General features: G+C 37.0%; 1 protein-coding gene across 6 annotated transcripts in view; it reads right to left on the bottom strand.

Annotated features, from left to right (window-relative positions):
- The window catches only part of DENND4C (DENN domain containing 4C), a 123,050-nt gene that overhangs the window by 7,372 nt on the left and 87,787 nt on the right, over positions 1–27,891 (bottom strand). For 4 of the 6 annotated variants that reach the window (XM_020967297.2, XM_020967299.2, XM_078152988.1 and 1 more), the window contains 14 exons: positions 26,331–26,537; positions 25,212–25,340; positions 24,947–25,073; positions 24,527–24,673; positions 21,980–22,105; positions 20,695–20,841; positions 17,327–18,495; positions 13,639–13,816; positions 12,719–12,828; positions 11,631–11,806; positions 8,325–8,507; positions 6,334–6,529; positions 4,519–4,764; positions 356–473 (listed from right to left, as the gene is read on the bottom strand). In XM_020967297.2, the coding sequence (XP_020822956.1) occupies positions 356–473; positions 4,519–4,764; positions 6,334–6,529; positions 8,325–8,507; positions 11,631–11,806; positions 12,719–12,828; positions 13,639–13,816; positions 17,327–18,495; positions 20,695–20,841; positions 21,980–22,105; positions 24,527–24,673; positions 24,947–25,073; positions 25,212–25,340; positions 26,331–26,537 (3,259 nt within the window). The remainder of the gene's footprint in view (positions 1–355; positions 474–4,518; positions 4,765–6,333; positions 6,530–8,324; positions 8,508–11,630; positions 11,807–12,718; positions 12,829–13,638; positions 13,817–17,326; positions 18,496–20,694; positions 20,842–21,979; positions 22,106–24,526; positions 24,674–24,946; positions 25,074–25,211; positions 25,341–26,330; positions 26,538–27,891) is intronic. The other 2 variants (XM_020967298.2, XM_020967300.2) reach the window with 2 other exon arrangements.

The following is a 27,891-nucleotide window of genomic DNA, read 5'->3' as shown; positions in this document are numbered from 1 at the left end:
TAGGACTTTAGTAGAGGAATATTATAATGAGAAGACTCAAAACTAATAGCTTTGTAACAGAAATTAGGATTCAAATACCACTAAAGTGAATTTGACCACAGTGCTAATTCTATACAAACAACGACTTCTCCACAAATAAACCAGAACAAAAAGGGCCAAACTGGAAGGACATCAAGCTCATCCACTTGAGATCTTCAACTATTCTGAGGCTTGATGTGCAGTTTAAAGTTTCTGCATAATGGCTGATTTAAGTTGAATAACTAAAAATGTCAAATTAGTCCTGAAATAGATATACAAAAAGAACTAAACTGGAAACAGTGACGCTTCTTTTCTTCTAGAAGACTGATCTACTTACTGAGGTTCCTCCAAGAAACATACAAGGGCTCTCCAGGTTCTTGATGAAGGTTGATATTGTCCCATAATAGCTGAATATATACTAGTTTACTGTCTTGGGACAGAGATGAAAGAGGAAGCTAAAAACAAATTAAAAGGAAGTATTAGCCACACCATGAGAACAGCAAAGTTCAACAATAATTCAATGCAACTAAAAATTTATTAACTGGAGAAGAGTTCACAAGATAAAAACCTGGGACTAACAAAATACAGGCTCACTGAGCTTGGATCCAAACTTCTGATGCTAACCCTTTCCACTACACCATGCTTTTTCTTTGGAAGGGGAATACAACACATTAGGACGAAGAGGCTGAAAGGAGAAATCTCTCAGTATGATAGACTTTAGATGCGAACAAAATGCTGACTTCCGTAAGTTATGAATGGTAGAAAATACAAATTTGTGCTGAACTTTACTTATCACACTACTTAGATCTTATTTATGATAACTTTTTTAAAAAGAGGAAGACTAACTGCTAAAATGTCTCTTCATTTTCTAATGTTCTGATTTGTTTCTATGACTTTTTAAAAACATTGAGAAATTACTGTGGTGTGGCACAGAGTTCCTATTCAAGACAGAGAGAGGTCACATTTTACTATGGTGAGCTCAAGATATTCCAATTTTGTTGTATTTCTGGATAATTTTGTTATAGTTATTGTTTGAAGTAAGTAGGCTATTAGGCTGCTTTAAGAGAGAAACAGTAACCAGGACTAGGGAAGTGACAATGCCACTTATTCCACTTAGTTCTGGCTGCCATATTTTAGAAATGGGTATTGTAGAACTGGAGTGTCCTGGGAGGGTGACCAGGACGGTGAAGGGCTTCTAGATCAGAGGTGTCAAATACTATGTGCTAAGCACCAGAGATGCAAAAAGAAGCAGATGACAGTCCTTGTGCTCAAGGAGTTCCCAATCTAATGGGGGAGACAATAACAAACATATACAATCAAGCTACATATAGGATAAATGGGAATTAATAACAGAAGGAAGGCACTACAATTAAGAGGGGTTGGGAAAGGCTTCCTGTAGGAGATGGGATTTTAGTTGGGACTTAAGGGAAGCCAAGGAAGACAGGAAGCAGAGATGAGGAGGGAGAGTATTCGGGCATGGGGGACAGCCAGAGAAACTATCTGGAGCCGTGAGATGGAGTATCTTGTTTGTAGAACAGTCAGGAGGAGATCAGTCTCACTGGATCAAAGATTTATGTGGCTGGAAATGAGCTATAAGAAGATTTGAAAGATAGGAGGTGGCCAGATTATGAAGGGCTTTGGATGCCATTTTGAGCATTTCATGTTTGATCTCGGAGGCGATGGAGTTTACTGAGTAGACACAGTAGGACCTGCACTTTAGGAAGGTTGACTGGTGGTAGTGAGGGCCCAGTTCAGGTTGTATAACAGAACTTTACAGTGGATCCAGTCAGAACAGATGGGTGATTTTCTCATCTTTGTTCAGAAGCACACGTGTAGAAGCAAAGACAACAAATGGTAGGAGCAATCCAAATTTGAGGCTTGGCAGGGTGTAATAATAAAGAGAGCGAGGACTTGAGAGGCAGACAGTGTAGCACCGAACTGCTTTACCAAGAGGCCAAGAGGGGAAAGAGGAGAGAGTGGCTAGTGTAGGGGAGATGGTCATAGGTTGCCTAAAGAATGGGATTTGGCAAGCAAAGACAGAAGGAGAGGTGAAAAGCCAATAGATTAATGGTCACATTAGAGGATTTCAGAATTCCTAAATGGGGGAGGGGGTGCATTTAGGGGAGATCACAAGATCAACAGTATAACTATCTTTGTATATGGCTGAGGAGGGGTGAAGGAAAGGGAAGTGGGAAGTGAGTAAGTTGAGGAATTTAGTGTTAAGGTGTTTTTGAGGGAGAATCAATATGTATATTGAAGTCTCCAAGTATGACGGTAGGAGTTGGTACATGGCTCACAATTTTTCTCATTTGTGTCTTCTTTGCATGCTGTATTTTAAAAAAACTTTTCTTGTATTTCTGTTGTCAGAGGCATTGCAAAGCAATCTGTTCATGTCTGGTGTTATCTGTGGGAATATTTCAAATGCTTCTCTTTTATTGAAAAGCCATCTTTTTTCACTGGTGAGTAGGTCAAGTCTGCAGGATATGTCACCTCAGGTTGCATCTTTAGCTCCTGTGTTCTTCATAACATATAACTCCATTTTCTTCTGTAATTTCTGGTGGATGCAGAACAGACTAGTGCCATTTGAAACTTTTTTCCTATATATTTGAAGATCTTTCTCCTGGTGCCTTGTAGAATTTGTTCATCAGTAGAATCATGACATTTAACCACTGTATATCTTGGAAATATTTTTCTGGAGATCTGTGGATCCTTTCAATTGATACTCCCACCCCCACCCCCTGCATTCAGAAGTTCTGGGCAGTTTTCTTGTATTTTTTCTTCCATTACGGTGTTCAGATTTTTTAACTTGTATTCTTCTGGCAGACTTATAATCCTTAAGTTGTTTCTAACCATCCTTTCTTTATGATGAATGTTTTGCTTGTATAAAGATCATGTTTTCTTTTAATATTACTTCACTGATATGTATTTCCATTTCTTATCAACTGCTGTCTCTTCTGTTTCTTTGGAGAGATTTACCACCATGGATTTAAATTTCTTCTATCTTGCCAATTATTTCTTCTGTGTAGGCCATTAATTCTGTTTTCTTGATTCTTTTTTGTCTCTTGAACCATTTAGGAATATTTTCCGGAGTTTCATTCTTTCTTGGGAATCCACAGAGTCCTTGACCTCATAAGGTATTGATGCATTTTCTTTTATCTTGCAATATTCATTCACAGATATCTGGACTTGTTTAGGTCTCCTAGAAGGCATTTTCCCTTCTGTTAATTAATAATTTGCCTTTGGTTTATCTGCTCAAGGTTTTTAACTGAGTTGTCTTCCTTCTGATATCTTTGTTAAGTCCAGTCTTTTTTCTTTATATTGCCCTAACACTCACTTTCTGACTCCTTCCCCTTTGATGGTGGATCCCTTGAGGACTGGAATTCAAAGCTGTCTCAGCCTCCACCCACGATGGGGAATTCACTTTTCACCAGGCTCAGTCTCTGACCCAAGTGATTTCTAGAGAAACAGAAATGGCTTCAGTTTTATGCACTCCCCCTTTCTTCAGACTTGGTGGAGCTCCACACGTGCTGGCACCTTGCCCCACCGTCCCTCTATTCCTGAGTTTTCTGACTAAGCACTGCTCAGGACAGCCGGTATACAAGGCAGAGTAAGCTGCTGCTTTCCTGTACTTCCACCTCTTCCACACAGGGTGAGGTTGGAAAAGGACAGGTAGAGTGAGTTTTATTGCTTGTTACCTCAGAATGGCAAAGGAATTGCTGACTCAAAGATTTCTGGACACAAACCTACTGGTATCACAGCATAGCCAGGGGTACTAAGTGAGCACACCAAGAATAAGTTTTTCTGCTCTTATCTCATCAGGTTGTTACCTCATTAAGAAGTTTGGCACCTTAGACAGTAGAGCCAGTTGTAACTGCTTTACCTTTTGGATGTAAATCTTATTCTGGAGAGGTTTGAGGGGATTGTGAGTTGTGAGGATCTAGTCCTCTATTTCGTGTGGTCATGTCACCCTGAAATCTACACAGAGACATTCTTGTAAAACTGGAGCATATGCTGAGGAGTTGAGCAGAGAAGGTCCCTTCTATGATAGAAAATAACTTCAATACCATGCCAAGGGAAGCCCAGATACTTCCTATCTTCAATAGGCACCAGGACTCTAGTATTCTTTAGGAGACAAGTGTAGCTGATTATTTCCTGTTCCCAAAAAATATTCTTAGGGTGTCATCAAAAGCCAGTAAATACTTCTTACTTGATTACTTAAAATCAATTCATTTTATCAGCTAGTTTCAACAAAAATCCAATTTGATATAACCTGGAAATTACTTATGGAATGATACTGGAAAGAGCAATAAAAATAAACTATACACACATTCATTCTGCAATTATAAACCGCTCCTTCAAAGCTATATAAATATTGTTTTACTGGGCCACAATATAATTATCCTGTAATATTTGTACTACCTAAGTATCTCATTGATTCCCTTAGGTTTTCTTAATTGTTGACTCTTTTAATATAGGCTGATGGAACAAATTAGCACCTACCTGTACTCCTTTATTACAATGTTCAGATGTGAGGATAAGTCCTGGCAAATTGCTAGGAAGGTCCAAACGTCTGAAATACCAAACCAGATTCCAGAAAATGATTGGATGTTGATTGATAAATGAAGATGTGTGAATAACTTGATCTCCTTCATTTTCCAACAGAGATTCAAGTTCTTTACGAAGCACTAATGGACTCAAGTAGGGCACAGAAACAGGAGAGGGGTTGGGTCTCTTCCTTAAAGGATCCTTTCAGTGAAAGGGGAAAAAAGCCAAACAGAAAACTTTATGTCTTTATCTTACACTTTTTATTGATGGAAACTCAATTATACACTATATTCTTATGCCATAATGTAATGTCTATTTCAGACGTTATTGATACAATGATGAAAATTTCAACAAAAATACGTATGATTTGCGCAAACTAAGTGTTGAAACTTTTATAAATATATTTTAAGCTGTATTCACCAAACTTCCTATTTTTTTTGAACAATGAACTTATCAAATGCATTACAAGAAAGGAGAAAAATAAGGATTACATATGAACGTATGCATATGTTACAAAAAGTTTGTTTTTTAAAAGTTTGGGGCAGCTAGGTGGTACAGTGGATAGAGTACCGGCCCTGAAGTCAGGAGGACCTGAGTCCAAATCTGGCCTCAGACCAAACACTTGACACTTACTAGCTGTGTGACCCTGGGTAAGTCATTTAACCCCAATTGCCTTTTAAAAATATATTTTTTTTAAATAAAATAAAATTTGTTAAATTTGACAAAGACTAATTTGCCACATTGGTGACTCCATCTGAACTATTTGTTTACTCTTGTGTATTTTTGTTTTACTGATACTCTTTTCCTTCCTTTCTTTCAACAAAATCTCTAACACTGTCGAATTTTTTATAATAGGGACTTTTTAAACCTTTTTTTACCTCTTTCCACCAGCTAGCAAGTGCTAAGTGCCTAAGGCTAGATTTGAACTCAAGCCCTCTTGACTCCACGGCCAGCACTCTATCCACCGCACCACCTCGCTGCCCCATCAGAATAATTTTTAAAAAAAAATAACTAAAGGAAATGCTAAATTTCAGTTAGTGGGAAAAGATGTAAATTTTTTTCTCAACCAAGTTAACAAACTCTTTGAAACTGCAGATCCTTGGTTAAGAACCCTAGTTTCAGAATAAGATATTTCTCCATCAAGTTATTTAGGAATCACAGCAGAGAGAGGTTTGTCCTTTTTTAATATTTATAAATTTTAAAGTTTTTGCAAAATGCTTGCATTTTGAGATGCTTCAGTTACTCTTAAAAATAAGTGGTAGTTCAAAGCAGAGTTTAATTCAATTCATATAGCTCAAGGTAGGTTGTAACATAAACTCTTGCTATTCCATAATTATACCTTACTCCTCTCATGTCATTTGATTTACACTTAATAAAAATTTTATAAAATAAAAAGCTGATATGTTCAGGAGTATGATATGTAAAAACTGGAACTAAACTAATTTTTGGACCAAAAGTCAGAAAAATGGAAGAAAACATTTTCATAGAAAAACTAAAAAATATTTATTGAAGCTTTCTCCTCTAAACTCAATACATAAAATTCTCAAATTCACACTTTTCAGCAATACAAAGTATAAATAAATAGACAGATATTCCAGTTTCTGACAGAGAGGGCCCAAGTGGCAGAATTCATAAAAGTGACTGAAATCAAAGTCTTATCAACAAATGAGCTAATGTTTTCTAAAGAAGTGTTCAAACACCTTATGCAAAATTATGCTATGCTTTACTATACAAATACATAATAAGACTATAATATTTACTGTTACTTACCACAACTTCCTGTAAACTGTTCGGCAAACTAACTGTTGAAATGCCATGGAAAGGTCGCTGAGAAAAATCAATATTTTGCAAAGGGCCTCCAACACTGTGGCTTCGAGTCAAAGATACTCCTCGACTTGAAAAATTATTAGCTACAGATGACGTTTTCACACTTGGGAAGTTTCCATTCTCTTCCTTTAGCTCAACACTTTAAAAGAAAAAAATGCTCAAATAAAACTCTACTTTCTTTTATTATTACACTGTTTAAAAAACAAACATTTCTTCCTTTGAAACTACCATATTTGCAATAATGGCAAAGGAAATTACAGCCACATCAAAAAACTAAGCTGGACTAGTACTAGAAATGTAGAGATGGTTTAATATCAGGAAAACAATAAACGTCTATCTAAAACCAAATGCTAACATCACTTGTAATGGATGAACACTGTTAAGTTTGGATTTTCCTACAGAAATTTTTATCTCTTGTTTGCACTGAAATTAATAAAAGCTTGTGATGAACAACTAACAGATTCATTTAAAGACCTAATATAAAACAAAGTTTGTCCAACTATTTTTTGAATACAATTTCAACTACAAATCCAATCACCCGAAAACTATTTAAACTTAATTATCTACTTTCTTCTTTTGAACTTCAGATGCTACCTTGTTGCACTCACTCCTGATGCTTCCTGGAGATATTTAGCTTCATTTGCTACTTTTTAGTTGTTTTTATTGCCTTTTATTGTATCTTCAGCTGCCTCGCTCTGTGGTTTTTTCATTGAATTAGTATCTTTCTAGCAGTAATTTTTCTATTGGTATCTGTTACTTTAGCTGTACTTTTATCTTTATAACAACTTCTAGAATTATAGTTCATTTTCTATTCTTGTACCTATATTGTAGTTATAAAGATATACTCATTTGTTTCCTATATTTCTACCTTATTATAGAGAAATTCCTAGATTTTTAAAAGCTGCATTTGTAGCTTCCTATTTTAAAGAGTTTATTGACAAATTTTGTTTAGACAATTAATACAAAACTCTATGTTTCTAATTACATTTGTCATAATGTATGATCCCTAGAGAGTTAAATAAAACAATATACAAAAGTCACTAAAACTGATGGTACCACATAACATAACATTTTGTGAACAATGTAAACATTACAGTTTACAATCATTATATTCCCTTCTCAAAAACTCTTTTTTAAAAATCTTGTCAGAACAGGACGGTATATCTGATAGTTGAAGCCTCAACTCCAGCGCCCCCTTTTTATGTCATCTTTCCTGATGACCCTAGCTGCTAGGCCATCCTCCCTTCTAAAACCACCTCGTGTTTCTCTTGTTTATATTCTGTATCAACTTGTATGTGTACAGGTTGTCTCCCCAACTAGAATGTATGCTCTGAAGACAGGGGCTTTGCATAGTACCTGCTGATTAAACAAGTTAATTGGTTCTATTGTATTATGCTTATAGTTACATTATTTTAAGCTTACTTAATAAAGATACCTAAAAACAATACATAAACTCTGAAAAGACTGTATATGTATTATGACACTGCTGAGGACTTTATAAGAAGAGATTAATAATAACACATTACAGTTGCCATCATGACCTACCAGCAAATTCATTTATTGACTACTTAAACAAAATTTGGCACATATACAAATGAAGATTAAAAAGACACATCATGTTCAGGCCGAAGATAGCATGGAGTACTATACAAGTCCTGTTTCTGTCACTTACGAGATGTGTCACTCTGGGAAGTGCTCTGAGCCTCAAGTTTCCTGATCTGTAAAATGAGAGCCACTGGCGTGGCTGACCCCTAACATCCCTTCTAGCTCTGACATTCTGTGATGCTATGAAATCTAATTAAGTTTGACTGAAATTATAGAAAGCAAAGAAGCTTACAACCAGAGCTAAAACAGGTAAACTACTCCAACTCCTCAGATTAAATTTTTCAAAGGGCATTCAGCTTATAATGAGAATTTTATGCAAACTAGGATACCTTGGTTCAGCTGAAGAACTTATTCCTTCTGATACGACCTGGCTGTGCTTTGGGAAGTCCATAAAGGTCATCAAGTCAGTCTCTGCCGGACTAGACACAGGTTTGTGCTCGGGAGGATCCGTTACTAAGGAAATGCTTCCGCTTTGTAAACTGTCACCAGAGGTGCTTGGCTTCAGAAGAAAGCTAAATGGGGCAGGCAAGTGAGAAAAAGTTAAAACATCAAATGTTACATCTGTAGAATCATTTTCATCACCAAGTAGACTCTGCAATGGTGTGCAATTACCACTAAAAAACAAACAAAAAACCACTGCTCTTACTGGAAGGAAAAGAAAGGAAAGCTATGAAAAAACTAAGAAAGAAGGCAAATTCTAGCCAATACCCTCCATGATTTCTTACACTGAAAGAAAACACATTCTTCAGCTGACTAGCATCAGAAAGGACCACATAAATAGATTTTAAAATGTCTGTAGGCATTTTATAGAGTCAAGATCACTTAGATTTTTAAAGTTTTTCAAATAAGATGTGGCTCCTGATTCCATTAGGCTAAATGCTAATGCATTTAATTAATTTAAATTACTTTAATTAATGTGTCTAAACCCAGAATCACAGTGCCCAAAGCTGTAGGCACTGCTTTGCTAACAGTTCTCTTCACTGCCTTTGGCAGGTCTGGCTTGAAACTAGCTTTCAGGACTGTTCAACTCAATCTAGAGCAAAGGTGGATGGGGGAAGGGAGAGGAAACAGAAGCAAACTTCAGAGATTATAGGTGTGTATGTGTGTGTACATGTATGCATATACATGACTGTTCTAGCTGCTAAAATCTACACAGAGGTATAAAGAAAGCCCTGTGAGGTTGCTGATGACACCACCCACCCAGACCTCATACAGTGCTGGATAATTTGTATTACAGTTCTTATGTGTTATCCCTACTAGACTGTAAGCATCCCAACAGCAAAGGTCACATCCTATTTGATGTATATTTTCCCCAGCACCCCTCACTCCCAATACTCTGGCATTTAATATATCTTTGCCAAACTTGATGTAGGCATCAAGGCAGATGCCCATCACCACCAGGCCTTACTCTTGGCCAGCTATTTTCAAATCCAACAATGACAGAGAGAATGCTAGATTTGGAGTCAGAGCATCTGCATTCAATCCCAGCTCTATTTACTTCCTGTGTAACTCTTGCTAAGTCACAAAATCCATAAGCCTTAGTTTGCATAGCTTTAAAATCAGGGGATTGGAACAGATTTTCTAGCTCACACTCATTTTGCACTTTTTTGCTGCCATACAATGCCTTCAGAAAACTCAGTGGGAAAGTCTGCCTTACAAGATCCAATCAGATTTGCACTGTCACCTCATCAGTGCCCTCTGCCCCAAACACTTCCATCTAAGCAGAGAGGACACAACAGACGCCTCCTCTGATGTCTTCTCATTTCCCACTCAGCCATACTGACTGTGGACTTCTGTGACCTCTCCACCATGCCCCAGTTTAGGTCTCCATTCCCACCCCCACTTCCACTTTTCAGCTTTCTTTCTCACTATCTCCCTTCCTTAGATTGTAAGCTCCTTAAAAGCAGAGAGGGGGTGTCTTTTTTGTATTTGTAACCCCTGAACTTAGCATAGTACTTGGCACACAGTAGATACTTAATGTTTATTGACCGAGTTGAAGACAAAGGTACTTTCTAGTTCTCATTAGTTCCTAAAGGTTCTACCTCTATGCAGATGTTCCCCAATCTATATACCAAGGCCAAGTCTTTCTCCTGAATGCCAGTCCTCCATCATCAACTGTCAGAAGGACATCTGAAAGTCCTAAAAGCATCTCAAATTCAATCTGTTCAAGACAGAATTTATTTTCTCACATAAGCCTGCTTCTCTGCCAAACCATCCCATGTCTGTTGAAGAAACTACCATCTCTCCAATCACTCAGGTTCAAAACCACCACTTCCCTCTCCTTCCCTTGCCATATCTAATTGATTGCCATGTCTTGCCAATTCTACCTCCACCCCATCTCTAATATTCATCCTCTTTTTTCCCACTCCCAGAGCCACAACCCTAGGTCAGGCCCTCATCCCCACTGGACTAGCACTGGGTTGTTTGCCTTTCTACGTATCCAGAGCCTAATGGACTGACCTCAGAGAGAAAACATCTGAGTTCAAGTGCTACTTCTGACAGTGGCTGTGTGATTCTTGGAGAGTGCTTTAGCTTCCCAATGTCACAGGCAACTCTAAAACTAGAAGTTACAAAGCAGGGACTAATCTACACTAGACCAGCAAAATTTCAGGTGTGGTATGAAAAAAAAAATCCCCAGCACCTTCCATACAACAGAAGCTTAATAAATGTTGCTGAATTTCAGAGTTGAAAGAGACCTTAAATGTCATCTAGCACAACCAATACTTGAACAAGAATATCTTCAACCACATACCTAAACGGATGAATTTATCTGGCTTATCATAAGGATCATACCACAAAGCAGCAGGCATCATCAAGGCAACAAGGTTTAAAATTCTTATGAGATTGAGTATGGGTGCACTGAGGTGGGTTGAGGTGTGCTGGTGAATGCTTAACAACTGGCTCATGAGGGAAAAATGCATACACAACATACTTTTTAAATTTAATCTGCATTTTTAACATTTTCTACATCATTTTCTTAAGTTTAGACAATCAAGCAAATAATAAATCAAGCCTTAATTTGTAGGCATTTCCAAGGTATAAATGCTCAGACTGAAAATATAACAATCTGCTCAAGAGAGATCAGTTTATGCTGGCTTCTGCATAGTCCGGGGTAGAAGGCAACCTCCAGGAATGAGGGATGAAAACCAGCTGAGTGTCAATAAAAATGAAAACCCACTTAATGCCTACAGTAATATATTGCTTACACGTTTACTTCTCATCATGAGGAAGAAGACAAAGTTATGGATAATTTTGTTAAAGACTTACACATTCACTTCCCTTTCTGCTATTTGTCTTTCTTTTTCTGGTGCCTGTACCAGCTATTAACACAGGGTGGGTAGAGGCAGGAAGTTCAAGCTAATCAATGTTTCTATACGCTAACTTTAATTAATATTTGGGGGGCAGAAGTGTCTCAAACTAATTCCCAGAATGAGGTTTTTTTTTTGTTATATCCAGATTTAAAATATTTGAGCTATTACCACAGAGGAAATGGCTATAAGTTTAAAAGCCTTACCTGCCTGAGGCACAAGAGAGGAGAAATACTGAAAATATTTCAACTCTTCCCACACATCCTCATGGGGCACTCACTTAAGAGGAGCCTTCCATTTCCACCATCCTTTTAGAGATGTACTAACCTTGTAGAGCCTCGTAAATCTTTAAACTCCACATTAAGGAGGGGTAAGAAGTTGCTTTTACAGAAAGGACAGGTGGTATTCAAATTTGAATCATCTGCAGCCCATCCAGCCATAATTTCTTCATCATAAACCAAAGCACCACAAGCTCTACATTGAGAACAACTCGACATCAAGACCTGAAAGCAGAAAAGTACAAAATTTTGAAGAGCCTTATAAAACAATGTTTTAATGTTTTAGTGAAATTGAAGATTTAAAAAGTAATAACTCCACTAAAGATATTTTTTTTTCAGAATTTAATGAATGAAATTGGAGTTCAACTGATTACTTTCTTCCATAAAAGAGGAATGTGTGGTTAGATCAATTAAGTTGTATGGAGGTAAAATACCATTTGTAGTTTAAATATGTGCCACTGATTCACTATTCTAATAAAGACATACTTGTTTTTAGACAGGTCAAGAATTTCAGAAGATAAAAGATGACACATCATCAGTAATTAGATCTTTTAAATAGGTCACTCTCCTCAGATGAACACTGAGTTTTAGTTATTCTGTTCCCAAATTTCCAAGGAGGACTTGTGTTATTTTGAAAGTAATTTTTACCTACACAAAATTAATTTAGTTTTGATTACATGTGCTTGATTTAATTTTCAGTCAACTCAAATGAGTCATATACATTTAAAATACTAATTATTTTGTAAAAGATGTCATTTTGCAAAGGTAGTGAGAGTTAACCTCATATTACTGGAGTATTAACTTTATATAATTTCTACCAAACTTTCCATCTTACCTTTCTTAATCATTGATGAAAAACAACTGAACTAAAAAAAAATCCTGAGTTTTCCATAAGTTCCTAACAGAAAATCACTATCAAGTTTAGAATTTCAACAAGTTGTTAATAAAGCTTACCTCAAACCCCTACTCACATTATCTGTTTCACAAATTAAGCAGCACGTACCTATTATCAATCTTAAAGTAGGACATCTTAAGCATGTCTTCATTCAATTTTGATTACTTGTAAAATATGAATTTTACTTTTATAAATGAAGGGCTACAAAACAGTTTTATTGGCAGAATGCAATTTGTTTTTACCTCCATTGCACAGTTTTGGTAGATGCTGGACATGCTGGTATTCTGAGAAGATCCATGCTCTGACTTTTCAAAGTCTTGACCCTTTATGCCTCTTGCAAATGGGATTTCACCTGCAAAGACACAGTCATTAATACTGAACAAAACCATAGGAGAAGACAATTAAATTGCAAAATCCATAAATATAAATAAATCATAGTCATGGACATTAAAAGAGCTTTTCTAAAATTCAAATAGGAAATTACGTTAGAGACCCTATTCAAAATCCCATTTTGTTCTTGAATTTCTGAAAATACATATATATGTATATTTTCACTTCAAATAAATTAAATGGGGTGGTAAGATATTCCAATGTATCAGGGAATTTATCCAACTAAATATATTTTATGACAACTATACTTCTTATTTCAAGGATCTATTATTTAAGGATTCTATTTTGGTGGATATTCCTTCCACCAATCTAAATCACAATACTGCCAACCTACACAGCACTTCTCTCAATTTATTCTTTATAAACTGATTATGCTGGAGGATGAGGTAGATTATCCCTTGTCTGTTCCTCTCATAATAACACTCCCTAAACTTAGCTAGGCTGGTCCTTGGATAACAAATATAGTCAATTTCTGGGACTATATTCAATCAGTAGATAATTATGGAAGCCAATTATACATTGGGCACTCTGTTAGGTGCTGGGGAAATAAAGACAAAATAAACCAGTCTCCATATATACACTCAGTCTTCCTATCTTTGTAAGCCCTGCCAGGGCTTGCACTGTATTGGCAGAACATTAAAAAACCCAGTGTGTGCACCTCTATACCATGAGGTCAGAAGACTACTGTATGGTGGATTTTACCACATTGGGGAGAATAGCACCTTATACTAAATACCAATGACACATGAAAAGAAAGGTAAATCCTCCATACCTGTTGGATAGTGCAATTTTCCTACATCCCCACTGCTGCTGCTACTGCCAAGACTCGTGTTGCTCTGTGTGAGTTCACTGGTGACGAGCCCTGGGACACACGCTTTGGATGTTAGGTCATCTCCCAAAATGTGGTCTTCTAAACCAGCGGGAAAGCTATAATCTCTACTGGGTTCTTCCTTCAATTAAAACAAACAAAACAAACACACAGATATAGGTAAACACACTACCCCAAATGGCATTTCTTTTAGCCTTTCCAAATCCATATACAGCTGTCTTATCATTAGTCACCAAAACTCAAATTTGTCAAAACCACAAACTTTTCACTGTTATGTGTGAAACTTTTCCCTTTGTGCTGAGATACCAAGAGAAAAATTTGTTTTATGCCACCACTTTCCCTTCAAAGCTGCCATAGTTGATAAATTATTATAACGTGAACTTTACATCTCTATTCCCTATCTTAGTGAAATTGAAGGCTTCGCTCCCTGTCCCATGCCTATCCTTATTTTCTTGAAAAGTCTTTCTCTGATGTTCATCCTTCACAATGAAATTTCTTTCTCTTCCTGTTAATTGTCCAGTTTGAGTATTTTTTAAAATACGAATTTTAAAAGAATACTGGCTGCCAATCTTGTAGCATTTCTATTAAAATCGCTGACTTTGATGACTGTAAAAAAAAATCCTAAGCTTGATGACTACAATTAACAATACAAAGGGGAAGCTAGGTGGCACAGTGATTAGAGGAATGGCCCTGGAGTCAGGAGGACCCTAGTTCAAATCTGGCCTCTCACACTAATTAGCTGTGTGACCTTGGGCAAGCCACTTAACCCCAATTGCCTCCCCCAAAACGTACAGAACTTTACAGAGTAATTTCCAAAGCATGAGAAAGAATAGTTTGGTACAGCTGAACAAGTTGCAGAGCAGAATACCAAAGGTCTAGGTTTAAATCTCAGCTTAGTCACCTAAGGTAACTATGTTATGTTAGGCATATAACCGTTCTGAGCCTCAGTTTTCTCATCTGTCAAATGGGGATCCTACTTGCCCTGACATCAGAGTTGTTATGATGATCAAATAAGGTTAAAGTGATTTATAAATGGTAAAATGTTATTCAAATATAAGATTATTATTTTGACTCACTTTTTGGGTCAGGCAGTTTTGAATACATGAGCTAAGTCTCTGATTATCACCACTCACAACTTCCACCATAAAAAAAAAGGGAGAGGAGGGGGCAGCCAGTTGGCACAGCGGAAAGAGCACTGGCTCTGGAGTCAGGTGGACCTGAGTTCAAATCCGACCTCATACACATAACACTCACTAGCTGTGTGACTCTGGGAAAGTCGCTTAACTCCAACTGCCTCACACACAAAAAAGTCAGTTCAGTTTTTATTTACTTGTTTTCACCAAGGTTTAATTATAGTGTTTTATTATAATGCTCTCCCCATTCATTCTTACTAACTTGTCTCCTCTGGCTTCCCTTAAAATGCTTCCCTCAAGGATTTAATCATTCAAGACATCTTATCATTTGTTTACATGGCTACAGCTAACACCGATGTGAACACAATTCAGTCACATCTTCTTACACCTCAAATTCTCCCAGCTTCTAATCACTGTCTCAGAACATTTTAGTCTGTTGCATTTACCTTTATTTCACTACTATAGCAAACCACAGCAACTTTAACCTTTAAGGTAGGTAGTCTGTAAAAACCTTCCTTTTTCACATTTATGAAACACCCACTCTTTGTTCTTTTCAAGTTCTTCTTCAAAATCTACCTCTCCCATTAAATCTTCCCCTAATCAAGAGAAGCAGGATGGTGCAGTATTTAGAGAACTGGTTTTAGAGTCCAGAGGACTGAGGACTGAATCTCCACTTCAGACAATCATCATCTCTGGGACCCCAGGAAAGGCCACCTGAGCCTCAGCTTCTATATCTATGAAAGGGGAATGATATCTGGGAACTGGAACTTCATGGGGTTATTGGAAGATCCAGAGGCATAATGTAAGCAAAGCATTTTACAAACCTTAAATCAAACAACATGTATGTAGGCACAGGAGATACAAATACAAAGAATGAAACAATCCCTACTACTAACACAGAGTTTACTATTCTAATCCAAGAGACAACAAGTACATATAAGAAAGCACAGATAGAAAGGGAATAAATACAAATATATACAACATAAACACAAGATAGTTCAGTAGGGAGGGCAACAGAAGCTGGGGGGATCTGGAAGGCTTTATGCAAATGATGGTGCTTGAGCTGAGTCTTAAAACAAGTCAGGGACTATGTAAGGTAAAGGTAATGAGGGAGTATATAACACAGGCATCTTGCGAGAGATGGAATGTCCTGAGAAATACTGTGTCAGGTGTGACGACCAGAATGTAGCCAGTCTATCTATATCACGGTGAGAGAGGGAGAACAACGTCCAACAAGACTGGAAAGACAGGTTGTGGCTGGCTTGTAGAAGACATTAAATGCTCTACTGAGTAATTTAAATCTGATCCTAAAGGGAAGAGGAAGCTACTTCAGTCAACTGAATAGGTAAGTCACATAGTAAGATCTGTGCTTAAGGAAAACTCTTTCACAAATGTGTAGAGAGGATAGGCTGGAGTAGTGAGAAAACAGAGCTTCAATTAAGAAGCTGTTGCAATAACCTAGGTCAGAGATGAGGGCCTGAGCTATGAGAGCGGAGGTAAGGTCAGGTACAAGAGATGTCATGACAACAGAAACAACAAGATTTCCTAACTGAGTGTATAGATAAGAGTGAGAGAAAATGATAAGTCCAGGATAAGTTAGGAGACTAGGAGACTGGACAGATGGTGGTACCTTTGACAGAAACTGTGGGGTCTGCAGGAAAGACTAGTGGGTAGGAATGGGAGAGAGAGAGAGAAGCAGCTTTGGTTTGGTTTGGGTTTGGGCTGAATTTAAGATGTCTCTACAACATTCAGTCTGAAATGTCTAATAAAAAACTGGGTTGAATAAAAAACTGAAGCTCAGGGAAAGAAAGACTGGGGCCAGAGTCACACAGGTTGTTATTGTTAAGTAGAAGAAATAATCAGGTACTCTTAATCCCTAATTCCTAATTATACCTCTTTTCAACCTTTATTTTATGAAGCATTATTCACATAACTGCAAGCTATTCAAAGACCTACAGAGGGTTACTTCATCTGGATCAAATGAAAATATAGATGAAAATGATCTGAAAACTGCTTATAAATGTAAGGTATGGGGCAGCTAGGTGGAGCAGTGGATAGAGCACAGGCTCTGGAGTCAAGAGGACACAAGTTCAAAGCTGTGTGACCCTGGGCAAGTCACTTAACCCTGACTGCCTTGCCAAAAAAAAAAAAAATTAAGATGAAATCATTTGGTTCAAGAGTTTCTTTAAGGAGGGGCTGCTAGGTGCAGCCCTAAAGAGCATCAGCCCTAGAGTCAGGAGGACCTCAGTTCAAATCTGGCCTCAGACACTTGACACTTACTAGCTGTGTGACCTGTCACTTAATCCCATTACCGAGCAAAAGTTTTTTTAAAAATGTTTCTTTGAGGAAAGAAATCTTGAATTCTTAGTCTATTTCATCTACAGAACTATGAAAGAGCTCCAATACTTTAATATCTCATTTAAAAAAAATTACTACGTAAGATCGCACAAAACAAAAATTCTGATATGTGGTAACTGTATAATAAAGAACATTCTTACCTCATCATCTGAATAATTATAAGCAGAGGCCACAGCTCCCCACATCTTACTGGCTACTGTAGCTGCTTGTTTCATGCCAGACTTCAGAACATCTATCTTGGGTCCAGACAAAATATTATCCAGCTTTATTCCTGACAAAGAAGTGACTACAGAGCCCAAAGATCCATGTTGTGAAGTACGCACGAGCGCTGACAAAGACGTGGAGCGCTCTTTATGTGCTCGTTGGGAAGCCTGCTGTTTGGAGTGTCCCGTGAAAGTTTTTGACCTGGATACAGAAGGAGGACTCTTCTGCTCTTCAGTTTTTTCCTGGAGTGCTGGACTGTGATCCAAGGGTAGGCTAGACCGTCGCTCTAATGAGGGCTCGAATACACCAGACACACAATCTGCTGACCCTCTGTTTTCTCGTTTGTGTAACTCCATGCTGGAAGACTTGCTCCCCAAAGGACTTTTCAAGTTCATGTAGCTCTCTATCTCATCTGCTAGATTACGCGCCACAACTGGAGACAGCATCTTCTCCTCAGAGTCAGAAGGCTTCCCTGCTATACACTCAGTGGCTAACAGAGACAGAGGATCGAGCCCAGTTTCAACATCCTCCCTTTCAATCGGTTTGGCTCCACTATAACAACTATTTCTTTTGTTTATTACATATTTGGATTCTGTTTTTAGGTCTCTGGACTGAATACCACTCCACGGCTCTGTAAGTTTATCCTCTGCCATGGTGACTCCAGCTGCACCATCATCACCATCACCAACAGTGTCTGGCTGTTCTTGCCCTTCCTCCAGCATTCCCAGGCCTGGAGATGTCCTAAGCTCTGTCCCCCAACTTCCTGCACATGCAGGAGACCTTGTGTCGGTCGATGGGCCATCCAGACCATCCAAACTCTGATCTCTCTGAACATGAAATTGTGGTAGCTTATTATAGGACAGTGCTGCAGTAAGGATCTTAGCATCTGCTCCCATCATTATTGCCATTTCACTAGAATTTGAGTCCAAACTGCTCTTTTTTAGCAACATTCCTGCTCGACTTTCAGAGCTAAAACTACAACTCCTTTCTGAAAAATGTTTTTGTCTTTTCTCTCCTTTGTCACTAGTTTTCAGATTAGATGCCTCAGTAAACACCGTATCCTCAACAGAATCCTGAGCAGAAAATAGTATATTTGATGTATTACCTAAAACAGAAAATACATAGTTAAAATTTGTTCCCAAAATGTTCTTAATAGATGTTGAGTTAAATGAAGAATCAGGTACAAATTTAAGACGAGATCAAGTAACATTGTTGGCAAACACATCTAAAGTAGCCTCTTAACTGTTATCAGGAAACCATGAGTTTCCTATTTGAAGTAGAATAATAAAAATGAACAAAACTTAGTGTTTACAATGTCAGCATAAGTCTAAAAAAGAGTAAAACACGTCCAAAAGAAACTCTTTCTTTTGGTTATCTCTTAATTTCCATAAACGTTCAGATTCATGGAAAAACTAAGTAGATGCATCCTCACTCCCTATCCCCTCAGCATACCAACACAGGTAATAGCAGAAAGAAAACCCTACATGTAAAAGGAAAAGGATAACAGTAAATGTGTGGAGAAACAACCCAACTTTCAAAACGGTAACAAGTTCTCCAGATATAAGACCAAAGGGGTAGTATATTCCAGTGACAGTGGAAATCTTTTTAATACTGGAGAAAGGAAGATGAAACCTTTTAAATTTCACCAATACAAAGATCTGCTTGCTCTCAATTGAAATCACTTAATAAACTGAGTAAAAGTCATGTGTTTTTACTTTTTAAACAACAAAGATTTGGTAAGAACTCTGGATAAATTACACAACAATTGTCATTTTCATTACGTTGCTTCCCAGAATTCTATAGATTTTTTTCATCTTTCCAAATTATTTTCAGTTGGCAATTATATGGCTTAAGCATCAGAAGATTCGAACTTTTTGATGGATTAACTTTTTTTTTAAGCACTTAGACTGATGCCTTTGACCTGATCTTTAACAAGTACTGAGAAGCTGTGGCATCTCTAGAATGCTAACTCAGTTTTATCTTATTTAATGTAGATTGCCTTCCCCTTCTGCAATGAACTAAACATTCAAAAAAAGCAGGGCACATAAGGTGTAGAAATAAGATAGGGGAGAAAAGAGAAAAAATTTAATTACTGTTTGATAGTACTTGGACTATTTCCTATCTTATTTATCTGTCAGTTTTGATACAGAGGAAGATCCCAATAACCTTTTAGTCACATAATTGAAATAAGAAGCCACCTGGCATAAATTTCAAGATTCAAAAGTCATTATTCCTACTTCTACCTGCCCTTTTTTCCAACACTGAAGGAGAAGAGGTACAAAAGCTTCAAAGCAAATGTAATACGAAAAGAGGGAAGTTTACTCTGCATATAGTTATTCACAAAATAAACTCTATTATTTTTTCTGGTATATTTTACTCCATGGGATTTTCTATCCACACTACAGCTGACTTCACTGAAATCACAGGGTCACAGATTTAGGGAAACTAAGACGCAGGGAGAGCTTAAGTAACTTGTCCAAGGTCTTACACCAAATGAGCTGCAGAGCTGGGATTTCAACCTAGTTCCTGTCTCCAAATCCACCACTCTTTGCACTGTACCATGATGCCTCCTTATGAATTACTGCTATCATCAAATGAGGATATAGAAGAGGTATCAATCACAAGATCCTCAGTATACTCAAACTCAGATAATTATCATGGGGAAGGGCTGATACAGAAAAAGCAGTCACTTCATGGACATGTGGACGATTACACATTTTCAACTATAACCCATTAGAAGTTTAGTTCCTTATAGAAGTTGGATTGATAACCAAACCAAATGACCCCATTACAAGTAGATGGTTTGAGGCTCTCTTGAGGTTGAGGGCTATGGCAGCACATATAAGCACATGACTACTTTATCATTTATCTGTTCCAGAAAAAACACACGACGGTCTTTGGTTCTTCTTGCTGGCTCTAATAAGCCTGGGTGGGAACAAAATAAGATTTTTTCCCAGAGAGAAGGCACGTCAAAAAAAACCCTTTAGTCTACTCAATCTTTGTGGTCAGAAACTGAATATTTAATAAATAAATGACTCCTTGTGCTCTTCGTTGTGGGCAAGCAAATATTTATTGTCTCATTCTGCTTAACTAACAAACTTATAATTTTCACTGGCTTTTCACGTTAACATCCTTTAATAGTGTTGTGCCACTATGGGTCAGAATTACTTCCTGTTCTTCAAAATATCAGTTACCACCAATTCAACAACTCTGTACAGTCCAGACGTGTTTTAAGTGCACTACAATATGCCATTTCAACTTGCATTATGTTCAATATGCCATGTTAGACAATAAAGGGACCCACCGGTGCTACTTTTCCGGCTGCCGGTATCAAAAATGCCCGATGGAACTTTCACAATACTGCTCCCCAACGTGGGTACTTCTACAGAATTAAAGGGCTCTGGACTCAGCTGCTGTAGCTTTTCCACAAAAGGAGGGACATCAGAAACTTCTGAAAGGAAACATCAATGACATGGACAGGAACGGTAACAAGAAAAGCAAATTTTAAGATGTTAACATATTTTCTGTTACTTAACTCTTAGTTTTTGTTTTCCCCACACGGGGCAAATATTGCCAATCCAAGAGTATTTGAATCAATTAATGTCAATCAATAATGCCAGAACCAATCTACTTTATCTCACATCAACCAAACTGAGAATGTAAACTAGCTACGAATACACTTAGAAGGCACTCCTAAAGGTGCAGGCCCGTTTTTGTACAGCCACATTCCTGATTATCTGCAAACTTGGAGTAGAGTTTATTAAAAGCATGGCTATATAGTGAAGGCTAGCCAAGAAATTCATTCATTCATTCATTCATTCATTCATTCATTCATTCATATTCATTCCATACATCTCCACTTTCTGTCAGAATTCATAGTCTTCAAAACCACACAATTTCTTCAAAGGGTGAATGACTAGGTCGGATGATCACTCCTAGTAATGCTTAGTAAAGCAGTTAGGCCATTTTAACCGTGCCCCCCCCCAAAAAAAAAGACCTTCCTGCCCACCCCATAAGAAACCTGTGATTTCTGACAGTATGGCACAGTGTAAAGTAATGGTGTCAAACTCGAATAGACAGGATTCCCTGTCAACACATATTGACTTAGAAAACCACAAATTAACATTATCTATGTTGAACTATACTTTTATTCATTTTGTTAAACATTTCAGAATTTTACATATCCCCAAAATTATATTTTAATCTGGTTCAGTCCACTCAGGAGTTTTATGGGTCACTTGCTACCAGGCATGAGCTTGACACCTCTGGGGTAAAGGGCACTGGCATGATAATCAAGAGACCTGAATTTTAGTGTTGGTTCTGCTTCTATCTGGATGACCTTAGTCTGCAACTTAATTCAGTCTCTCTAGATTCAACTAGCACTGGGCCTAATGACAGAAGGAAAAAATCCCAAGTTATATTTAAGTTTAACTAGTTATTGAACACCTATTTATTAGTGTTGAATATCAAGCCAGGTACTACATTAGGCACAGAACAGGAGACAAAAGTGAATAAGCCTTGCTTACAAGACACTTATAATCTAGTAGGGAAGATAAACAAAGTAAAGCCACTCCACAGCAATACTTAACTGTCTCTCTGGGCTTTTGTCTTAGTTAACAATTCTTCCTCAACGTGTGCTTCGGGTACATGAACACTTTCTGCATCATCTTTTATAAGTTCATCCTTTGATCCATATCCTTGATCAGACTGACCACCTATTAGAACAAACAGAAATCATAATATTAGAGACATCTGATGCTTAGCATTTATGAACTTATCCAAGTTTTTTTTATAATAAAGTTCCATTTATTAGGTATCACAATTGCATCCCAGAAAACAAAATTTTAGGGTTTAAGGAGATCAGAAACTTTATAAAACAAAGAAGACACTTTCAAATGACAATAAATAGCAAAGGACATTGAAAACAAGAAAGTTAAGATCATTATGTATCTAAAAATATTTCCCTTTGAATTTGAAAAACCCAGTTACTATAGGATATTATGAAGAAAGGCAAAGCTGGTCAGCATCAAGAACCTCAAAGCAAGATACAGGAGAAAAGAAAATATACTGCAGACTCCCACAATCCAGTAAGCATTTTATCACCTTACAAGAGGCAAACTTACATATTAAGACATGTGGCTATGACAACAAAAGAACTGAGAATGTAATCAAATATACTGATCATTTTTTGCCCAAGATTTTGAGAATTATGACAAAACTTTTAGAGCATCTGAAATTTGGTACCTGCTTTCAACTTATAGAGAACAATACTGAGCTAGGAGCAGTTTCCCATATGTCACAAGTAGCTACTGATACAACAGAGACATACATCACAGACCACATCTATTGCAACTATTACTACTGTCTGAGTTTTAGCCATCATTTCAAGTAGAGTTACAAGATAACTAAAGTGGGATGTGAATGCTAGTCTTCTAGAGCTAGACAGAATACTCCATCCCAGTTGACAGTGATAATTGAGAGGTCAGAGTCCCCATCACAGGCGTTATGTTGGCCTTGTCATGAGGTCTAGAGGAAGGGAAGGAGAAACTTTGTTAGGTAACAATATTCAGTGAAAAAAATCAGCTCTGGTCTCTCAAGAACAGAAGCCCATTTTCTCTACTGGCATTGTGCAAAGACCATGGTAGCCATCCCAGGAAACAGCTGACACTCACACTTAAAGGACCTTCAAGTCTGCTGTAACAGTTGGATTATTCACTAACTAGATTCTCAAGCATATACAAACATGCTGCTGAGGCTAGGGGAAGGTAATTTCAAACACAATAATTTTGCTGACTAATTTGAAAGGGGCAAATGGCTCCTTATAAAATATAAAACAAGCCTTACATAATATCTCATGCATACTGCAAGGATCACAGTGCTCTACACACAGCAGATAGAAAAGGCACTTATTAAATGTCTGCTGAATGAAAAATAATATGATCCAGTATAATGTGGGTACATATTAGCCTCTATTAGAAAGGAATTTAATTACTAAAATATCTAAAACACTAAATTTTTAAGCTGGTTTCAAACAGGAGATGGTCCCATTATACAGACCTCAAAGTTAGAAATTAAAACTAAGCTTCAAGTAATTACCATGCAAGTTCAGAAACCAGTTTTGGAAACTACCCATGAAATCGTAGCTGGATATTTGCAGAAGATCCTACACAAAATGTGAGGGAGAAAAGGCAAGGCACCTAAGATAGTTTTCCATTTGGAGCAATGTTTCCTACATAAGTAGAAAGCTCTCCCTCCCCTTACTTGTCAGCAAAATGTAACCTAATAAATGGGAAATTACCTGCAGGAGTTAATATTCAAGGGCAGAAATAATGCCCACGTGTATCCATGGCTTCACGTCCTACAAGTCTGTCTGCACCCCACACCATGACAGCCAAGGACACATGCAGCACCAAGAAACAGCACAGAGCGAAAAGCAGAGCAACAAAGATCAGAGAGAAGGAGACTCCAGTCCTTGAGACAAGAACATCAGAGGAAGCACAGGAACGAGATTCGGGATTCTCTTTAAGAAAAAGCTCGAGCTATTAACAAAAACATGAGAGGAGAAGAAGAAGGATGTGCGACACACACACACTGGCACAATATGGTAATTTACATTATGCCTATCTTTAACTTTAATGGACAGAGGTTATCATCCATGGTTATATTTAATAAATCTTTGAAGTAACTTGCCATAGCAGGTAATTCCACAATAATGAGTGTTCCTTATAGATACCATATCCCCCTCTGTCTATATGTTTATAACCTCAAAGTTTTCTGAGGTTATACTATATAATCAGAAAAAGAATTTCCAAATCATATCCCAAATTAAAGTTTTAATCTGACATTTCTATCAATAATATTGCACAGTTCCACAGATGTTGGTGGACTATGAAAGTAGTTTAAAAAACATTATGCTACCTGCTCTCCAAGGGTAACTCTCCCTTTAGAGTACTGACTGATCCAATACCGTGAGTTGACAATACTCTAGTTTCTTTCCATGTGAATATATTAAGTGGCACTGAAAAGTATTCATATCGCACAACCTCAGGAAAGGAAAAGCAATGTTTAAAACAAATTGGAAGATATTTAACATGAGAGTACGTGATGGGTTAGTGAAACCCAGAAGGATTTAGTACCTGTGCTAGAGTGATTATCAATGGAATCAAGCCTGATTAAATCTCTGACGAAGAGTGTGTGCTCCCCATTGTTAGCATCATTAGAACTATCCACGCTACCATGGCTCACCGTGTCCCCATCACTTCCACCTGTGGGATTCCGAGGAGCTAAAGATAAGGGCAACAGCAGCTCAATAATACATGTACTAATACCTGTGAAACTAAACACAAACAACTCACTACACATTTAAAGTTGCACCAATAAATAATCCTGGACCAACGTAAAGTGTGACTTTAATATAACAAAGGCATAATGTAATGCTTCTCATAACATCCAATTTTTAAATATTAGAAAAACTAAAAAGTTCACCATGCTATACAAAACAATATGTTTCATGGCTCAATGTGGAAGTTTATCTCTGATCACAACTTATACATTACCTGATACTTGTGTGGCCTTTTTAAGTGGCTGCTTAAATTGTGCGATGCCACACACAACGTTCCGTACCTTCGTCCATAAGAAGGTACCACTGCGATTACTGCTAGGCCATGGGCTCTCCAAAACTACCTAACAACAAAAATTGTTTCATTAGGAAATTACATAGAACAAGATCATCCACAGAAACCTTCATATTTCAAAAAGCACTGTCAAGAATTAAAAACAACAACAATGTGCATCTAGGTTACATAATAGTCTATTACTTACCTTATTGTAATAACCATAAGTAATTGCATTTGGTTGTATTTTAGCAATTTTCATTTCAAATAAGACTCGAACTGCTAGAACAGGATGACCCCAAAGTCCACAAAGTTGCATTACAACACGATAGCACACCTAACAAAGTTGAGAACATGCTATGAATTAGTTTAAAACATTCATACGCTTGTGCTGAATTTAAAATGACTCAAATATACACAGGAGAATATATAATGCATTCATAACATCTTTTCCCCTACATAACAAAGATCTAGCTATTTTTAAAATTTTCTAACAAGAACTACTTGGAAAAATTTGACAACTCTGATCCATGAAATCAGCAAACTTGAAGGACTTGGAATGAAATATACTTTCTACTTCCGGAGAAAGAGGTGATGGACTCAGAGTGAAGACTGACACCTATTTCTTTGGTCATAGTGAAGGGGGGAATTTCTTTCGACGTGTTATGCTCCTTTATAACAAGGGTTTTCTTTTTTATTCTTCTCAACAGACAAGAGGAGGGGAGAGAAGGCAGATTTTCACAGATTGAAAAAAAAAATGTGAATTCAGAAACAGAAGAACATTCCAAATAACTAATCATAAGAAAAAGGAAATCAATACAATCCTGAGGTTTCATTTCATACGCTGTCAACAAAAGTACTGTCATAAATATTTTGGTGTTTCTGGGAAGTTTGTTCTTATCACCAACTTCCTTGAATTAGTATAAACCAAGTAATGGAATCTCAGAGTCAAAGGGTATAGATATTTCTGTCACTTTATTTGCATCATGCCAAATTGCTTTCCAAAATAATTACACTGATTCAACATTGATAATTCCCATCTTTTGTTATCTTTGCCAATTTCCAAGATATGAAATGAAACTTCAGGATTGTACTGATTTGCATTTCTCTTATTATTAGTTATTTAGAATGTTCTTTTATTTCTTAATTCAATTTTTAATTTTTTTCCTCTTCTTTCTTTTTTTATTAGTACACTTTTGTAGAGAATGGTAGGTTGGTTTACTCTGGAGATGTTAAAGCTATTTGCACATCTGTAATTTTCTAAACAGTAAAAATAAAATCCATCTTAGAATCAACCATTTATAAAATATAAAATTTTTGTACTTACCTCATCCAATGGATCCACATCTAATTTCCTCATCTTAATAAGTACATCATATGCTTGCTGCAGTGCTTTCACTTTAGGATGAGAAACTCTAACATAAGCTGGCAAACAAATGAACCATAAGCTGTAACAATGACTGAACAGGCACTTAGCCCACTGTGGTGGGTTTGCATAATATCTCTTGGCCAATTTATGAGCTGTTTTTATCTCCTAGAAAAAGAAAATGAAAAAAAATTATACCCAATACACCCTAAATTCAAAAAAGAAATATAAACAAAACTGCATTCTAAAATTGGCACCTTAAAAATAAATTTTTTAAAAAACCACTTCCTCAGATTTGTAAAGATTTATTTAGACTAGCAATTCTCTTCTGGAATACCACCTAGAGGGATGAAATCTTGTTATTTATAACAACTTTTTGGAGAAATTAAGAAACTGACCTCACCCATTATTCAAAAATGGATAAACATCATAAATTCAAAACCAAACATATCATCCTGTGGAATCTTCATTGGTTCTTAGAGACTGCATATTTTTAAATCCTGAAGTTGTCCAGTTTCAACCCTACTGAATCAAAGTATTCAATTCAACAAATATTCATTCAGCTCCTATTGTTTATGCTTTGTGCTGGGTATACAAGATGAAAAAAAAAATGAGCTGAAAGGGTTTACATTCCAATAGGAAGAAATAATAAATGTTCACGAAAAAAAGATAATGCAAGGCAAAAGGTTCTTTCAGCCTCTAAATCCTATGATATCGTATCCTATGATAATTTCAAAGGAAAGTAACAAGATAATTTGCTGTGGAAGATTTAAGAAGGGAGAGACCACTATCATACTGAAGCAGAGGAAAAGGATACAGAGAAGGCTAAATGGAAGAAGTGGCACCTAAGCTATGACCTGAAAGAAGCAAAAGATTTCAAAATATGTAGGAATGTATGGGGAGTGTGCTACCAGTGTGGAGATCTGCTTCCATAATGGCAGAAGTGCAAGGAACCTTGGGGAGTAACTGGATTAGGGTAAGGCAATAAGAGATTAAAAATGATCTCTAATATTCTGAGCCTGGAAGCACTGTAGTGCCATCTACGGGAATAAATTGGGAGGAGGAAGAACATGTTTTGAAGGAGATGTTAAGTTCAGTTTTGGACATGTTGAGTTTGAAGCGGACAGGATGTGTAAGATGTGTGAGGGGACAGGATGTTTAGTTGGCAGTTGAAAATGCAGGACCAAACTACCAGAGCTCAAGGAAGAAATTGAGGATGTAGTTAAAGCTCCAAACCTCCTGGTTTACTACAGATATTTACCTTAATGACTAGTACGAAAAAAAGTAGAGTAAATTTTCTATTCGTAATTAAGCCAGACCTGCTGTTAAGCAACTAGACTTAGTTTTCCAAACACATTCTCTTTTTATATTTAAATGATATTCTGAGCATATTTGGTTCCAAGAATTCTCTAAAACCATACATATATTTGAGAATTCACATTAAGCAAAGATGCAGGATTGAAATTATATTGAAGGTCTAATAAAAGTCAATAGTGATACCTTAATAGGAACTTAGTAATTA

Source organism: Phascolarctos cinereus, unplaced genomic scaffold (assembly GCF_003287225.1).
Source record: "Phascolarctos cinereus isolate Bilbo 61053 unplaced genomic scaffold, phaCin_HiC Scaffold_4;HRSCAF=312, whole genome shotgun sequence".
Classification (NCBI taxonomy): domain Eukaryota; kingdom Metazoa; phylum Chordata; class Mammalia; order Diprotodontia; family Phascolarctidae; genus Phascolarctos; species Phascolarctos cinereus.
The sequence above is the reverse complement of the archived record's forward strand: the minus strand, read 5'-3'. Positions and strand labels throughout refer to the sequence as shown.